Source organism: Dermacentor silvarum, chromosome 3 (assembly GCF_013339745.2).
Source record: "Dermacentor silvarum isolate Dsil-2018 chromosome 3, BIME_Dsil_1.4, whole genome shotgun sequence".
Lineage (NCBI taxonomy): Eukaryota > Metazoa > Arthropoda > Arachnida > Ixodida > Ixodidae > Dermacentor > Dermacentor silvarum.
The window spans coordinates 105,300,535-105,319,391 of NC_051156.1; the positions used below are offsets into that span (position 1 = coordinate 105,300,535).

General features: G+C 46.2%; 1 protein-coding gene across 1 annotated transcript; it reads right to left on the minus strand.

Annotated features, from left to right (window-relative positions):
- Nucleotides 1-1,201: 1,201 nt before the first annotated feature.
- On the minus strand, nt 1,202-18,263 carry LOC119444644 (heparanase). The gene is made up of 9 exons (XM_037709012.2): nt 18,016-18,263; nt 16,167-16,336; nt 15,771-15,946; nt 14,856-15,026; nt 13,336-13,486; nt 10,477-10,524; nt 3,780-3,980; nt 2,523-2,760; nt 1,202-1,548 (listed from the first exon to the last, which is right to left on the minus strand). Exons 1-9 carry the CDS (start codon nt 18,247-18,249, stop codon nt 1,237-1,239), a joined length of 1,701 nt encoding a protein of 566 aa, XP_037564940.1. The 5' UTR covers nt 18,250-18,263; the 3' UTR covers nt 1,202-1,236.
- Nucleotides 18,264-18,857: the final 594 nt, after the last annotated feature.

Below are 18,857 nucleotides of genomic sequence, written 5' to 3' on the forward strand. Positions count from 1 at the left end.
CAGATCGGAGAACCTAGGCGCCACTGTTGCAGCGGTTGTCCCCGGTTTCGTGCTTCAACGCACATTTTGTGACTTTCTGCTTTGATATGTCGCTATATCATTAGTCGATTGCTAAAGAAGCATTAAGCGCAGCTCGAAGTGGCACTGAGATTCTGCTTTCGTAGCCCTTCATTTTAATGCAAGTTGACGTCAAACAATACATGAAGTTAAGCCAGTATGCCCTTCTAAGCTCACTGTAGTAGAGCGTTTCTTTAATAAGATGGACAGGTAAGCTCGCTTACTTTGAAAGTGCTTTAGAATATCACTACCTTGGAGTCATCCACTGATGCCCTTTATGATTACTTTGTTTCTTACAAAGATGCGCCTTCAAACACAGAACACCAAATCTACTTTCGCGGTAATGGCGATATTGCTGTAAAAAAATGCGCTTTGGCTACTGTTCTTTGTCGCTATCTTTAGTGTGTTATGAATATTTAGAATGTCGAAGAAACACCTGAGCAATCTTTGAAGACATACGTATGCTTTCGTGCCGTTTCGCACTCTTCTAATGATAAATCCCGCCTCCTCCCCCCCTCCCCCCTCTCGAGCTAACCTACATGTACAACCCGATGTACTTGGAAAAAAATTGGAGGACGCTTAAGCTTCGCCTTTAAGCGTGGAGCGCGATAGGATTCAAAGATCCCTGACTGCTTGTCAGGCTTCCCGTCAACAGTAGCCTTCTTTTTTCTAAAACTGCACCTCCACGCGCCGCTGCCAAGGAGCCGATCGCCATCTGAATTGTGTTTTTGCAAGGAACAAACCGGGGCGCGTCGCTCTATGAATGATAGAAACGCTGGAAAGAGGGTTTGTGTTTGAGTTTCCGCATAAGAGAATTATGTTTTCTCGTATATCCAAAATAACAATCCGACGCTATCACCTCTGTAAGTTGTAATTGAGTCGTATTTTATGATTTTCCTGGCGCATTTTACTCTGAGAAATTCTCTTAGTTCACTAACGCCTCTGCGCCACGCGGAGGGCCTGCGTGGTCAGGGGAGTTCGGGACGATTTTCACGCGGGGCCTTTAACGCTGTCGCGTTAAAACTTGATGCTGGTATGTGAAATAAGTACGGGGGTTGTTTTGCGGACGGATACACCTAGAAATGAGTCGAGGGGTAAAAAGAACCCACAACTGCTGGAGATATAATAAAGCAACCTTACCACTTTGTACGATCCTCCTGCAGGACCACGCGAAGGCGGTCAGAAGGTTCCGGTGCAGGCGGGCGCCTTGTAGTCGGCGAACACGAAGAAGGCCATCGAGTACGCGCCGATGGCCAAGGGCTGCCGTGGGTGGAGGACGGCCGGCACGATGTCCGGGAATCGCAGGGACTCGCTGAGCGCCAGGGGGCGTCCGTTGAGCAGCACGTCTTCGGCCACCAGGTTTCCGGCGGGGTCGGGTCCCACCGCGTAAGCCATCACGTGACTCGCCTGCAGCTCGGGATCCTTGGGCGTCAGCACGGCCGTCTCGTTGGACAGGTTCAGGCCGAACACGATCACCGCGCCCCGGTGACCCTGCCACGGAGGAAGTAACGAGAGCCGCAACCAACTCTGGCACCCGTACGTAATGTGTACAGGTGCCTTACGAAAGCTAACTTTCATTTTATATATATACTTAACGAGGTCTTACACGAGCCTGCACAGCGGCCTATGCGCAACTCCATAGTTGAAAGCTCGATTATTATGGTCATTGGGGTTCTTTAAAGTGTAGATAAATTTAGAAAATGAGGCGAATCATTAAAGATGCTACGCTGTAGACCAGTGATCATGAATAAATGTAAGTACATTGTTGGAAATCATCTTTAATGAGGCTGAATATCATCATCATCATCAGCCTGCAGGACGAAGGACTCTCCCTGTGATCTCCAATTACCCTACGATCTGCAAAAACCTACCCTACGATCTGCAATGCAAAAAACTCCCGCGTCCCGGGCATTTGGGGCACAGTAAAGAGCCCCAGGTGGTCAAAATTATTCTGGAGCCCCCTACTACGGCGTGCCTCATAATGAAGTCGTGGTTTTGGCACGTAAAACCCCATATTTCTTTTTTTTTTCGCCACAAAGTGTTCTCCTCCTGCTGCACAACAAACGTGGCGGTGATCGGGTTTGTGGGAATTAGCTTGCCATATGGGTTTTCAGCAAACTCCTCCACTCATCAAATCAAAATAAAATTCTATTCAACAGCATAGACCCTTTTCGTAATTCGCAAGTGCGCTTCGCTGCACTGCACATTCGCCCGAATAATGGCAGCGCCAGTCATTGTTCAAGCAGTCTAAGTGCTCACTGCACATGCGGGTGCTTCTCTTGCGCATGATTTCATCACGAGAACCATGTCTGCATTTTCCATGTCTTCATACAGGCAAACTGCATGTGCTTGTACTTGCTGTTTCCAAAAAAAAAAAAAAAAATGACTACGCCGCCATTAGCTGGGTAAACTGGCTCGCAGGAAAGCTGGCTTTACAGTTATGAAAAAGCCATGTGCACGCGTACCTTGATGGCCCCGTCCCTGAGGCAGTGGGCGTACAGCCGCACCGCATCGTCCCTGGGCTGGGTGCGCAACTGGAGCACGCGGGTGCCGACCAGCCGCTTGTGCACCAGGCTGATCCAGTAGTCGGGCAGCGGCCGGAACTCGTCGTCGGCCAGCAGCCGGTTGTTTCCCTGCACCAGGTCCTGGCGGAACACCACCGACACGCCCTGCCTGGCGGCCGTGCCCAGCGTGTCCAGCCAACTGCGACGCGGGTCACGCGTTTATGTTTCTTTCGGCCACTCGAAGCCATGCACGGAGATGCGCGAAATCAACGTGAGCGAGATTGTCTTAGTAATAAAAGTTATCTTGAGCTCGTTAGCAACATTTGGAAACAGCTGAGAACTTTCGTTGAAGCTGGCAGCGTTTCTGAACGACAGAACCGAGCAAACGATGCGTCAATTTGCAGCATGCCAGCACTAGACGGGGTGTTTCAGTTAACTTGGGCCAAACTTTTAAAATATGCAAATAGTACGTAGCTGGTCAGAACCAAGATAATGTTGTTTGCCGTCGCTTGGAGATACTCAGATTATTTCTTTGATTCCGCCTAATTAGATAATTAGTCCTAATTAATCAATCAACTTCTCAAATATTATGATTAGACGAAAGGTGTCAATAAGAAAATTGTAGAGCAATATGAAAAACTACCGATACAGCTTCCAGTTGCTCAATACGTTCTACATAAAAGTGTTTTTTCCAGCGTAAAAGAAGCCCACGAATACATGCGATGTGCCTCGAGCGGCCATTAACGCGGCCATTAACGCGGCAATTTTGCCTGTATTAACTACCCGTTTGCCCGCGCTAATTTTGCCGCCTACAAATCTGATACCCTGTAAGAGAACTACACAATTACCGCTATACGTATTCGCCAAACCTATTCAAAAATATTTCCCACGAAGGCATGTACCTCGATAAGCCCTCGAAATTGTCGGCTAGGGTATACACGTTGACAACCTGAAAATTCAGTTAACGTTCTACCAAAGATAAACCGCTCTGCCCCGGAGCATCTGTGCCTCTGCGCTCCCAAAACAAAGTTCCCGAAAGATGCCGATATTGGAAATATTTCGCCGACGCCACCGTGTCGTCGGCGAAATGAGCGAGCGCAATTGGCTGGCGCATCTACACGAGTATACACTCCTTATATTGTACAGGGTTGTATTTGCCAGTGGTTACACTTAGGCTGTCTCCAAGGGTGGCATACATCGGAAGACAACCAGGCTCACACGAGCGACGACGCGTATGTGTCCGATATGGCGAGCAGTCCGTCGCCGGCGGCTGACGCGGCCTCGGTGATCCACAACGACTTGCGCAGACCGTTACGCTTCAGCACCGACCACAGCTGCTGGATGCTGGCCGAGAGGCCGCGAAGCGTCGTCCCGTTCAGGATGTCGGCCACAGTTCCCTCTGGGTGCCGGTGGTGGTAGCTGCTCAAAAATAATAAGTATACGGAGAATAAGTATGCAATGTAACTAAGAACAATGGGAAGAGGGGCATCCCAGCGATTTAGCCCATTGAAAAAGGGTACGGCCGTGCTCTAATGCCGCTAGTCAAATGCCTCTAGACTAAAAGCGGTGTCCCGATATACTGTGTGTTCCACTGCGATAGCAGTTATACGGACACACGAGGCGCGGTCGCGCCTCCGCCTCGCTGTTGTCGTGCTGTCCTGACATTTATGGCACCTACGCGGACCACGCACGGGCGGTTAGTGGGTCTACAGAGGCGCGCAGTGCGTTGAGCTGCGCGAACGACACAGCCGCACCACCACGCTTTGTTCGGTAGCAGCGTCCTTATGAGAACCTTGTGATAATTAGGTTTTGACAATTATATATTACGCTTACAAATACCGAAATCGGGGTTTCTATAGACTTCTTAGAAGACAATTATCTACGGCTTCGCACGTACCCAGTATGGACGCCGATGAAAGCAAACGGGGCAGTGAGGGAGCGCAAGGATGGACGATCGGGGCGCGTACCACATGCCGCACGCAGAGTCTATTATAGCAACGCCACTACAAATGACTTTTTACGTGTACGCGTGCTGTAGCTCTACAACATTAAACTTCATTAGTTGGTATTATTAAAAAAAAAGAAACGATTGCTGTCTCCCATTTGCCAGGCCATCTATTTCTGCCTCCTGACGAAATTTGTGCGTGCGATATGCGAACAACTCGATAGTACTGTGCAGCGTGTCGCCATGTCGGAGTACAAAGTGCACTGCACCTAACCGGTTTGCGAACCGTTATAATTTCTCTTTTAGGAACGGCAAGTGAACCGGAACTAAATCGGAGCGAGCTGAAGTCGCACCCGAAACAAACCGGTATTTCTTTGGGTTCCACACTTTGCTTAGAACTCCGAACCTTGCGATCTGACCAGCTCCACTTCGAAAATTGCAGTATCTGCTCTATCAGTGACATATATCTCTAATAATTACTATGAAGTTATTTAGGGTGGCGACTTTGTTATCGACCTACTTGCATTAACCCCGTTGTGTCGTGACCTTTAAGCTCTTCTTACGGTTTTTCAAATGTTATCTCGGTGCCGACAAGAGTGACCGGCCTGTATTGATTTATTTATTACCAATTTCCCTGAGTGTAATACAAAAGCTAGTGTCTGTTCTTTCGTTTTGAGTGATGACATGCCAATTGTTTTCAGTGTAAACCGTAAAATTAAAAGATCTTCCCCATGTGAATTTTCCACCCGGCTAATTACCCCGTTGCGAATGCAGAAATTTCGTGATGAATTGCGACATATTGACTGGAGTTCTATTTTTCAGTCTAACTGTGCTAACTTCGCCTATGAAACTATTGGGGGCATTTTTTGTGTGCTCTACGACCGGCATTTTCCAACTCGCACTAAAACAAAGTGCTCCTCAAAGATAAGAAAATCGTGAATCACGGCCGAACTATTCCAAGAAATCAAAGAAAAAAATACGCTGTATAACAAGTTTATCGTGTCCCGTGACATGACAGATCTAAACACGTTTAAGAGGTACCATAATAAACTTATTAAGCAGCTGCGACTTGCTAAGATTCGCTATAATAGTGAATATTTCGAGTCCTGTTCGAGCGATAGTAGGAAAGTATGGAAGACGGTCACTTCGCTACTCGGTCGTTCACCTGATGCCGTACTTCCTGTTATTTTTAAGAAAGACAGGGTTGATATTAGCGCTGAAATGTTACCTGATGTCCTTCATGATTATTTCACCAACATTAGTACGTTACTCACTAATAGCAGTGCTTGCCGTCATATTAAAGCCGCGCCTCATGGCGCCGTTTTTCTCCGGCCGACTGATGAAGCTGAACTTCTCTGTATTTTTTCAACTTTAATAGACAGTAGCACGTGCGATATAGATAACTTACAGATGTAACCTGTTAAATATGTTCTTGATGTAATTGCCCCAGTGTTAACGCACATTTATAACCTATCACTCGCTAGCGGTGTCTTTCCACGTAAAATGCAAACTGCAAAAGTCTTAACTTCATTCAAGAAAGGCGACAAAACAGCGATGTCCAACTACAAGCCAATATCTATGCTCCCGATCTTGTCGAAAGCTTTAGAAAAAATTAATTCTTAGCCCTGTATCTAACTTGCTTGAAAATAAAAACCTCCTCACTGACTCGCAATATGCCTTTCGTAAACACAGATCCACACAGATTGCGCTTCTTCAGCATAAAGAATATATTTTACAAAATTTTGAGGACCGCCAGCTTACTTTAGGAGTATTTATTGACTCTAGCAAGGCATTCGACTCCATGAGTCATGAACTAGCTATTATAAAATAAACTTATGTACTACGGTATCTGCGGTGTCACCTTAAAATTATTTCAGTCATACTTGCAGCACAGGTGCCAATATGTGTTCATTAATAACAAATCGTCTAAAATTTCTTGTGTTATGGCAGGTGTTCCCTAGGGCAGCATCCTTGGGCCTCTTCTGTTTAATCTTTACGTCAATTACCTCGTTAGTATTGATCCCGATGCCAAATTCATAATCTATGCCGACGACACTACTATCCTGCTTTCGTCCAATAATGCTCCGGAGCTAGTATCAGTGGCTAACTCTTGTTTAGAAAAAAATATAGTCATGGTTACTAGAAAATGGTCTCAAGATTAACGCTGATAAAACAAAGGCAGTTTTATTTCAAGCGAAGAATAATATGTCTTTGCAGGGACGTCGTGTTAGGGCCTTCGAAAATTGAACTGGTCCGTTCTGTGAAAACACTCGGGGTCTTTTTTGATGAAAATATGAGCTGGAGCGATCACATTGATTTTCTAGAAGGAAAACTCTCCAAAATTACTGGACGCGTTTTTTCTCTCCGGTACATGCCTCGGAAGATTAAAATGTTAATTTATAATGCTTTGTTTGCGAGCCACCTTCATTATTGCTGCCTTATTTGGGGCACCACATCTCTTACAAGTATTAACCGTTTGGTTATAATAGAAAATAAAATTGTTCGCGTCATTAAAGTCAGTGATACGTTCAACTACCGCCTTGCTCTTGGATACTTAAAAGAAACCAAACAGAACTTAAGCCTTGTTTCATCTCTGTCCAGATTAGAACGCAACATCCCATGTTATAACACCAGGTCCCCGGAATACTTGCATGTGTCGCATGTGCGTTCAACTTATGGTAACCAGATGATTTGTTAGACTCTCCCTACTTTGCTGAATAATCTCAGATCTGCGTCCATTGATGTATCAAATTGTTCTGGTAGAGAACTGTATAATTTCTACTGCCCCAAGAATTGGGTTTGACCATATATATATAATCTTTTTTTTTGTTTAAGGAGTTGTATATATCTATGTATTCATATTTGTTTTTCCTGAATTGTTTGATGTGCGAAGCATATCTGTTTAAATGAGATCTATGTGCTATATTTTCTTACTCTCTCTTTCCTTTCTCTCTTTCGTTTTTCCTTTTCTCCTTTTTTTCCTGTTTATCTGTTTCATCAGTTCGCTCCTTGCCTGTCCTGCTGCCTTTTGGACCTCGCAGTCAAGTTGCTTGTTGTAGCAACTTTTTTCCTAATGCCATTGGCACTTTGTATCAGTTGTTTTCATGAATAAAGGTATTATTATTATTTATTATTATTAGAAGATAAGAAACCACCGTTGATTCCTATTCTTACATTGTCTTCATTGCATGTTGGCATGCATGTGGTTGTGACCACTGAAAATCGCGACCCTCATTGAAAAGGAGGTTTTAGCTCGGGGGCACCTTACCAAATACATGGGGAAGGAGAAATTGCTTTTTTTTCGGCAACAATTGCGCGGAATTTGATTACGTTTGTTACATTTAAAAGGAAAAGTTAAAATGTAGTAATTTTACCAGGCGAATTTCTGATTTAGGCCGTCAAACGTTTAAAAAAGCTGCTGTTGAAAATTGCTAAATTTCACATAACTAACGAGTTTAAAATTCTGAATCAGCAATGAAAGATTACATCACATTTTTGTAAACTGCGTCTAATAGAACATCTAAACCGGACTACTGATATGATCTACACCACACACATAATCTACACCACTCTGAAATATACCATATGTGCGTAGGACTTCTGGAAAATCCTTGCAAACAATATAATGAGTTCACGTAAGCTGTAAATTCACATATGCAATTTGTCCGCTTTATATTTTAGATGCTCCAATCGACGCAGTTTGCAGGACTTCAATATCTGGTTTTAGACGCAGAGTTATGGATTTGTAAACCTCGGGCCTCTATTTGGTTGAAATTTTTTTAGAAATTTACAAAGCAATTTCTGTAAAACACTCCTGGCCCTACATCAAAACTATGCTTCCTGCAGTCACTATAATCAAACTTGTCGTTTGCTTAAAAAACCTATTAAAATTTCGTGGTGTGGTTGCCGAGAAAAACAATTTCTCCGTTCCCATGCAATTTAGATGTGTGCCACCGAGCCAGGGTTTGCAGCGCGAACTACTGAACTTTTGCGTTCGCTGGGCACGGGCAAACAGAACGGATGCGGAGTGCAAGTAGAAAGGCGCTCGACAAAGTATAACAAGTTGCACTTTTATAGCGACAGCAACACTCCACCTTGAGTGGCGCAAGGAGCTCGGCGGAGCAACTGGTGGAGCAACTAGCGCTGCGAGAGCGAGACGTAGCACCGAAGGAGGCACGACTTGAGTCCTACACTGTCGCTTCACTTCAATATATGCGAGGTGATCATAATTAACTTTAATGAAATTACAACAATATATATGGTCTCGGAGTTTACGTTCCAAAACCACGATATGGTTGTGAGGCACGCCGTAGGGGGGGGGGGGGGGGGGGACTCCGGATTAATTTCGAGCACCTTTCTTAGAAAATCCCCTGGGTAAATAGCATAATTATTGTCGTTGAGCTGGATTATTCAATGAGGCAGACATTACAAGCACGACAAAATTAAAACAAATTTAATTAACAAATATTGACTAGTTAACTTCATAATTTACACTACGGCATATATTGCAATTTACCGAATGTAACCGGTGAAGTTGCAAGACGCATTCACTTGAAATGAATGTCCAGCATGACATCGATTTCGAAATATTATTTGCCAATGTGTGGGCCAAAATACATGGGCGTTGCAGCAAGTTTTGAGCTTGAATGCATAAACGAGTGTTTCTTTAAAAAGTAAGTCGAGCAACAGTGCATTTTTTACGTCAAGTTCGATGGCGCATATCTGCAAAGTGGTGACATCTTGGCAATTCATTCCAAGTGGATACGCCTGACAAACTCCCCGGTTACAATTCGTAAATTGCATTATGTGGCGTAAATTAATGAATTAGGAAGTTAATTAGTAAATTTTTAATAATTAGTTGCGTATGTTTCTATTTTTCGGGCAATTTCTGCCTCTCTGGACGATGCAGCTCAAGGACGAGAATTATGTTATATGCAACAGACCAGTTCTAAAAATTCCATAAAGCTTGCAAATTACCACCCCGTAGCAGAACTAGGCTAAAAGTCACATGAATGGGAGGAAATACTTATGTAAAAACGCCACCCTTTTGTGTTTTTAGCGTTTACGGAAACAGTTTCTTGGGAACGACAGTTTAATACCAAGCGACAATGACGGCTGTGCAAAATTGGATGGTAGGATTTCCATGGAACCATGGTTCGGAATGACACCCTGGATATCTGGTTCATTTACTCGTTCAAATTGACAGAATATCATTCCCAATACTGCGTTAATATACTCAAAATTCCTTTTTTAAATAAAGATGATGGAACACGAAGCTTGCTCTCGAAACTGAATCAAAGTCAAAGTCCGAAGCCAACGACCATGCGAAGAATCCAAGCATCCACACTCTTCCATCCTTAATCTACACCCACTACTATTTTCCTTTGACTTCTACAAGTAGTCCCATTACACTATCTTGCTACGAATTACACTATTCTCCTACGTGTGGAGAACACAGCAAAATGGCCATTTGTAGCCGCACAGACCTACCGTATGGTTCGCCAGGCAGTGCAGCCGCTTGCCGACAGCCGATGTCTCGCACCCAGAAAGCGACACACTGCAGTTTCCAAATTCCACAGACCTCCGTGATGGACTGTAGTCTCTATGTGCACCTCCTGATGAAGCGACACCCTCAGTGTTCTCAATGCTCTAGAATGTCCAATCCTCTCCTTTCTTCCTTTTCGTATCTTAACCCCCTTTCCCCCGGTGCAGGGTAGCAAAACAGACGCGCGTCTCGTTGAACACACTGCCTATCTTTTTTCTTTCACTCTGCAAGCAGTTCAATGCAGCTTGGAGATTTCCCTTCCAATACCGAGCCGCGGCTGCCACCTGGAGCTTCGATGACGCAGCTGTGCAGATGGTGCCCACGTGCGGACGTTAGATGTAAATCGAGTTGCAGTAACAAATAATACTAATAATAATATTTTAATAGGAATAATAACAAAATAAATGCAAAAGCGAGATACTTACTAGTGGAACGTGACGGCGTCGATGCTCTTGTACGCGTCCTCGATGAAACTGTCGTGAAAGAGGAATGAAAATATGCTATCAGCTGGCGGTTGAGCAACGTTTCCGTTTGGGCTTGTGGACAGTCACTATAAAACCGCAGCAGTAATAGGATGAGCATGACACTTAAAATACAAATGGGTGACGGCGACCTGCGTAGGTCCCCATGCTTGTGCCGTACGTAGGCAAATACATGTTATATTTCTGCGGATATGTCATAATGCTAAATCCTGAACATCGCCGACACCAGCTTATCTAAGGCCAATGCAGGACGACTGCTCCTATGAAGCATCTCCAATGAGCCCTGTCCTGCGTCAACTCACTTCATCCCGTGCCTGCAAGTTCACTAATTTGATCGCACCACCTAATCTTGGAGCGATCTAGTCTGCGTTTAATGCACTCATTCTGTTACTCAATTTGATCACTTTATTTGTTCTACGTAAAACACGACCAGCTCAACTCAATTTCTTTCCCTATATCTCAAATAGAACATCGGCTACCCCCCGTTGCTCTCCAATAAACACCATTGTCTTCCTGTCTCTTAACGTTTTGATTATCCTTTTTCATTGCATTGCTCGTTCCGCTTTAATTAAATGAGTACTCAAAGTTAGGTATTAAATCTAACATGTGTTGAAGTCGTTAAAGGGGTCATGAAACACTTTTCTAACTAATCATAGCATGGGCTCACTATTGAAGGACGTTGCGCCACGAATCTCAGCCAACCCCCCCCTCCCCCTAAAAAAATCGAATCCTTCAAACCTAAGCGGTGTTAGAGGTATAATTATTGCGACGATACGCAGCTTTCTCTCTCCCTTCGTATGCACTAACGCCTTTGAATCTACACAGGGGGGACGGCAAGGAGGAAAGGGCCCATCGAAATATTAGATATCTTCGTTTGTTATTTTATTCTTTACGACGAAATCTCCGGTTCGGGCGCGTGCGTCGCTCCCTCGACTGGGAGCTTGGGCTGCCTCAAGTCACCACGCCCCCAAAGCTACGTCACACAGGAACTAATTAGAACCCGCGGTTCTCAGCAGCCAAAGGGCTCGTCGCGACACCCCGTGGCGGCCGCGACCGGTATACCGACGCGACGGAGCACGCCGGTGCGATGTCCGAGGCCAAGCGCACCCGAGGCACCTACGCTTTGGTATTCTTTGGTATCCTTTAGTATTTTGAAGATCGCAGACAAATATTTTTTGGCATTTATTAAACTCAATGTTTTCGCGATATTGAAATCAGTCAGTAACTGTTGGATGGCTTGGCTGCTTGCAACGTAGCTGCTGACGACCTTGCAACAGACAGCGCAAGCGATTTTTCAGCGTTTTTGACACGAGATAGTGAATTTACTGCGGCATGCAGCGGAATAATTTCTTGCGTACTTGTTTACTGGAACCTCGCCTACAGATAGGCAACGTTTTCTTACTACTTTCAAAAAGCGTTCCAAGGCTCCTGCAAGGAAGCGTGAACGAGTAATAGGACCGTGACACTGAGAACTGTGGAGTATGTCAAAGCTACCGAGCTGGTGTATCAATTAGCCGGGAACGTTGAGCCCATTGAGAATATCCCCGCCCATTTTCAGTGGGCCTATATGCGCCATTGAAGCCGCGCGAGCGTGGGGCCTGCGGGAAGGCGTGTAACGCAACCTATGTGAATAAACCGCAGTTCCAACCACAGCTTGTGAGCGCTATCACTTCTTGCTATAAGCGTGATACTGTGTCCTCACTTGCAAGCGATGAAAGCGCATGACAAGTACAAAGGGAAGCCTTTAATGCGCCACATGCACCACAGTGGCGCTGCGCAGTAAAGCACCTGTAATTAATTTGAAACTGGCAGTAATAACACGAGCCGTCTTCACTATGTTGTATATAAGTAAACTGTTCAGTACACGGCCGCTACGACAGTCGTAAGGTCAGTTCACGTATATTTTTATTTTTCTGTATTGAACGCCAAGAGCAGCGCTCTCGCATTGAATATTTGATGACATATGAAGCCATTTAATTGAGCCACGAATACTTTCCATGCAGCATCGACGTTGTTCCGACGCTTCAGTGTGTTATACTGGCCTTGATCGCCACTCCAGAAACAATGGACACCTGATATTCTAAAGTTACCGTACACGCTATATCTGGCCCTTAGCGCAAAGAAATGTCCGCTGCATATGACAGCGTGCTTAGCCTCCTGATTTATTTATTGAAATAATTATTTATTTATCCTCGCGAACAAATTACAACTTAAAAGATAGGTGGTAGCTAATTGGCACCGTGAGATGTTTGGCCGTGGTGCAAATGCTCAAACTCTGTTCAGTGAGAACATAGATAAGACAATTATTCCTTTTTTTCCCTAACCCTACTATCCCGTAATCCCATATCTAGGGCGATGTGTTTTATTCATTCATTTTTTAATTTAAAAATTCATTTATTCGTTGGCTGGATTTCGCACTTGTCGCCGCGCGCGCAGCTGTTGCGGTATATTCCCTCTGCAGCATGCCGCCCGACAAAGTCGTCATGAAAGAGAGGCAGGTGTGAAAGGTCCGTTCGCCTGTGCGTGCATGGATCGATGGATGGATGGATGGATGCTATGAGCGTCCTCTTTGAAACTGGGTGCTGGGCTGCGCCACCAAGCTCTTATTATTTTGACTATTCTACCTATTTCAGAAAACAGAGACACGAAGAATTCCCAGCATCAAACTTTTCGAGCCATCACTGGGAACTCTGTTTATGTACGTCTCCGTTGTCTGTGGTCTCCCTACGTTTTCGCCACCAAAGGTCCAATCGCCTCTGACTAATCTCTATTGCGTACACGCACGGCCGTCATCCGCCCCACCTGTCGAGGAATGCGAGGGCGTCCGGTGAGGTGTCCCCGATGTCCGGACCCACGAGGTTGCCCTTCGCCGGCCAGAAGAGGAGCAGGTGCCGCAAAGCACCGTAGTCGCGCGCCAGCTCATCCGCATGCACCAGGCCGGTGGCCTCCAGTTCTGCAAGCATAGGCGCGCCACATTAGCTGCTGCCCACTTGGCTGTGCATGTGCGGCAGGGCCAAAGAGGTTCGAGAGAAAAAAATCTTGAGTGGCAGCGCCCGCGCACCTTCTTACCACCAGGGGAGATATTCTGTAAGAGTCCAGCTAGTGGACATGTCCATTTCGTCTGCTGTCGAAGTTCTGATTGGCTGGGCTGGGGTGCGCTTTAGCAAGCGCCACGTGCCACAGATAATCAGCACTACAGCAGCAGACGAAATTGAGGTCCACTAGCTGGACTCTTACAGAATACCTCCCCAGAGCCGAAGTCAGCGCTTACCTCTACATCGCCTCTGAAAGAGCCGCGCTATTGCTGGAGTCCACTCACAGCTAGGTGCTTTTGCTCTGGTAATGCAAATACTGTGCTAACTGGGAAATGAAAGTTCATTGGCTGTGGCTAAGATATTACCTTCTGACTGAATATTGTAACCAAAACCACGCCGCCAAAGCGCCGGCTGCCCCTAAACTTGGACTGTCACGTGGAATCTCCCATGGCCTAGCATATCTCCGGAGTGCATGCGAGAACTAGAGACAGTCCACGGCGCTCAGGCGACATGGTTTAGGTCACAATATCAATATCGTGCTCTCCCACAAAATTTAACAAGGCGCAGTGACACGGAGATGCACGTCGAGCCGGATATCTGCTGCAAAATTGGCCATCTTCAGCTTTCAACAACTGAGAACAAAGCTGTACCGTTACTGTTATCCACTATACGCTCAACCTTTATTTTTGCTCTTGGTGAGATGACGCGGTGAAATGACGCCTGCCCGGCGTCACTTTTCGGTCATCATCTCCTCTACAGAAGTCTTATTTCTTCAAGTCTTCAGCTGGACCAACTGAAACTTGGTTTGCGGCCATTCTTTCATTGTGCTACTATGAAGTGGCTACCAAAAGAAACGTCAGGAAAAGCTTGTTACTCTGAGAAGCAACTCGACATGAATATCGGTTGTCACTGTCATAGGATACTAACGACGGGAAATGCAGATCTGCTGCTGTCCTCATTCGCCGAGATTTAGCGAACTAAGGCATAAAAGCAGACTGCTTGCTGTATGTTGATGTATTGTTACCACTCCCGTCTTAGTCCTGATGTGGACCGACAGTATCTGTAAATAAATAAATAAATAAAATCAGACGCGTGTTTCCTCGCTTTTCCATTGCCGTTAGATCGAGCGGGCAAGCAAAACAGAATTGACCCTTGATTCCATTGAGTAAGAATCTGTACGTCGATCTTAGAACAGAAAACTACATAGCGAGCCGTTGAGGCTACACGCGACGAGATCAGAGATAGGAGAGTACAGGATATTTTGCGGTCGGCGTTTGCTGCACGTACCGCTTCCGAGCTGCCAGTGGACTTTCAGTTTGAGCAGGTCGCTGAATCGCAGCAGACGCACGGCGTTGGACGAGTCCCAGGCCCCGCTGCGTCGGTTCAGCCCGTTAAGACTGAACAGCAGCTCCCAGCCGACAGCATTCACGAACGTGTTCAGACGGATCCAGTCATCGCCTGGTGATAGCAAAATCGGGTGTGTAGTCAACAGATACGATCACGTGTATTAACGCGTGAGGCTACCTGCTTGTCCTATGGGAAAAGTAATGGCATATTGTGCAGCCAGCGACACAACTTGAAGCTTTCATTTGATGTCTTCCATGAAAACAATGATAGGCCACAAGGGAGGTTTTATTTAAAGAAAATAAAACTAATGGAGAGAGCAGAACTTGTCAGGTATAAAGATTTCGACACAACGACCTGCACTTGTCCGTAGAGGCAGCACAGGTCATCAATGACAGGGGCTAAATACGTCGAATGCGACGAGCTGCTTCCATCTTCCTAAGCCGGTGGCTTTCTGTACACGTGTGTGTGAGGGACATAAGGCACGCATTGGAATATTAGTGAAAATTTTGCCATTCACAAAGAAGGTACACTGCTTCCGTGTTGTCCTCGTTTAACCCGTTCTCAGTCTTTTTTCTCTCTCTCATCTCAGCCAGCCACCAATTAGCTGACATTTGCATACGGCTGCCCCTAATTATATTTGACGATTTCTTTCTGACAATGGCACCTGCGTATAATGCCACGCAGGGCCGCCATTTTGCGGCTCTATCTAATTCGCGCCAGGCTCACACGCGCACGGCGAAATTTGTTAGACCTTTACGATTTGGGGCTCGTTCGAGGGGGACTATTTTTGCCGCCCGGAGTGCTCCCACACTGCTATACCGTGCCCGTCTGTGGCGCATGCGCCTTCGGGTATACCGTGCATGACGAGGGGTCCCTTGTACTCCGGGTAGAGCACGTTGTTCTGCCAGTCGCGCACCGGGTCCGGCGCGGTGCGGTTCTTCTCGGTGAACAGCAGCAGATTGCTCGTGGTGCCGCCCACACGAAGGAGACTCGGCGCCAGCGATCGACACAGCGCCAACAGGCGAGGGTTTCTGCGGTGTGAAAACGGCACGTACGTCACTTCAGGCGCTGCGCATTGGGTGTCCATTTCACAACTACAGCGCAGGTTCTCTCCGAGTTGAAGTTGATATCGGAGGACATGCTTTTCTGTACTTCAGGCCTGAAAAGCTATTGTACGAGCCGGAAATACGTCATGACCGCCACGTTTACACCCACGACGGACAGGCCGGCGCACCGAAAGGGACCACTCACTCGAGGTCGAGTTCGAGCCAGTCCCATGATCGGCGGAAGAGCGCGGCGTCCAGGTTGAACGAGACGAAGCGGTCGTCCACTATGTGCGCCGGTGCGCCCAGGTCCACGGAGAAGTTGCACACGCGGCGCGCACCCTGGACGCTCGCCCCGGACGGCAGCCACGGGGCATCCTGCGCACGAGAGTTCGCCCATTGTTCCAGCGTCCGGGCTCTGCTTCGGAATCAGCCGTCGTCACTGATCCTTCAAGCTCGAAGATTGGCAGACCGTAGCACTCATTCAAGCGCTGCCCTAAATTACTGCTATTGACCGATTACGACCGGCTTGCTGCAAAATACTCTGGAAATTCACAATGAAGTAAGACTAAAGGAATTGTAGCCCCGAGACAACATATTCTGAAGTAATTCTGAGGCTGTCATGTACCAGCTGCTTGATATCGGTTTCGAAATGGTTCTGTGAAATGCCTTGATACTCTATACATAAATTCTTCATTCTTTGCATCAAAAGAGGCTTTGAATAAAAAAATAAGAGAGGCAACGTTGCAGTCTGTTGTGACATTGACGATGGTTATTAATACTGATGCTATACCTTCATAATTCGTTGCAAGATGGACATGCCTTACGAAATCGTCGACTTTAATTCGTACATTCCTATATCTACCCTAAGGGCATTGCATAGAAAGTTAATTAGGGATGCAAATGACGTCCGCCTCTGCCAGTAATCTACCTCAAATAGTAGAGGTGTGCTATCTGTCAAAGGCATATATTTTTGTAAAGATTAAGAGGAGATCTCCCTATTTTTGACGCATACCCTGGCGCTCAAGAGTAATAATCAATGTCGCCCGGTCACAGAAGCTCCCTAGAGACTCCCGCGCTCTCGCATGATAGAATTATCCGCTAAATAAGTTGACACATAGGTTGATAGAAGCAAAACAGCAGTCTACATAGACATTGTCGAGGCAGATAGAGAAACAAGGACACAAAGACAAGGCACAAGCAGGACACACGTACCTCTCTTTGGCAATTCTTGTTTTACTTCTTCATTTTTATTTATTTTTGGCTATATACGATGTCTGGAACACCCAGCAATTCCAGGCTACTATTACTTTTGTTGTTGTTATTGTGGAAATGCACCGCAGCCCATTTAAGTAGGACACGTCGCCTATCACTCGGTATGTCCCTGACATCCACTAAAAGTGTCGTATGTATAGGATGGACGACTATAAAATATTGCTCAGCTTCTTCTTGAGCGCGTTTCTTAAACGAGCTTCAGAACGAAAAGGCTACCTGCAGCTTTCTGGGAGTGCATGCGATGGCGTGTAACAAACGCGCTGACTTAGCTTTACGAGCGACAAAACTTTCTTTGCGATCCTTCCCAGACTTCTGTGACCGTGGCTGCTTGTTGGTGCGGCTGTCTTAGCGAATAGCTCTTACTTAAAAAAGAATTGAATCACGCGCCCTATGGCAGGATTGAACCTCAGCTTCCCAGCACAGCATCCTGATGCTCTAACCCTTAGGTTACTCGTATACTCCTGTTGTGCCAACGCCAACTAGCGCTTTGAGATGATCGGCGCGTGTGTCACGTTGCATAGCACAGGTGCGTGAAAGCGCATGCGCACGCGCCAGTTTCCTTTATACCAAATACGCAGGAATCAAATGCGTTAACTTATTATAGCACTTGGTTAACCACTTCACGAAAGCTTCGCTTCACACAGATTGCACGACGTGAAATGGATGTGTACAATTTTTTTTTATACGAGAAAAAGGTCCTAAGCCCTGTAGGAGTTCCTCGGTTCGAGTTGAAAGTCTGAGTGGAATTCAACTGTGTAACAGTATCCGTATGGTAACTATACCTGGTAGTGGCGCGCCGCACTCGAAGGCGTCCATAGCACGGGCAGCACGTAGTAGAGGTAGAAGGCGTAGCAGGACACGCCCAGTGCTGCCAGGCACAGGAGCAGCACGGAGAGGTGCCCCACCGCCTGCAGCGTGCTCACGGGTGCCTCTCCTTCTTGCCTGCTGTCCTTGGGGGCGGACTTGTGGGGCGCCGAGTGCCGGCGGACACCCTTGGTGGACTCGCGGTGCGGCATGATCCTCGGCCGGCCTTCTTCTTCCAGTGCCGCCGCGCCCGAGCCCCGTGCTGCTGCTGATGACGATGATGATGACTATGATGATGATGATATCATTAAGTGCAATTGTAATACTCAGATTTGGTCCTTTTGATTAAAATACATGCTCGATATGCATATTTAAACGTTCTAAATTGTATCTACACCACAACAATCTTTTAAGTGTGAAATCGTGGCCAATGAACAAAAAGAAAGGGGGTTGTTCACTAATAAAGGCATATTGAGATCGTCTGCGTGAAAAGTCATTGAGATCGTCTGAGCGGAAAGCTTTAAATGTGTGCGGGATCTAGAGGGTAATTTTGTTAAGAGCGCTTCCTGGTATAAAACATTCTTTTGCTACAATCTTATGGGTTGCCATGCATAGACGCACGGCTTTGCATTATAAAAGGACCAAGGGCTTAGTCTTATAAGCAGGGCTGCCATAAATTACCAGGCGCCCGAATTCCAATATTTGACGCGCAAACATTTTATACAGGGTGCTTCACGTAACTTGAGCCAAACATTAAAAATGTCAAAATTTCACGCAGTTGGAGAGAACCAAGGTAATGTTGTTTGCCGTCGTTTGTAGG

Coding starts and splice junctions, on each gene's coding strand:
- LOC119444644 (XM_037709012.2), bottom strand. CDS start 18,249: ATGCCGCACCGCGAGTCCACCAAGGGTGTCCGCCGGCACTCGGCGCCC. Junction 16,337..18,015: donor GTGCGGCGCGCCACTACCAG/GTATAGTTACCA, acceptor TCTCGTGCGCAG/GATGCCCCGTGGCTGCCGTC. Junction 13,487..14,855: donor CCACTGGCAGCTCGGAAGCG/GTACGTGCAGCA, acceptor CTATGCTTGCAG/AACTGGAGGCCACCGGCCTG.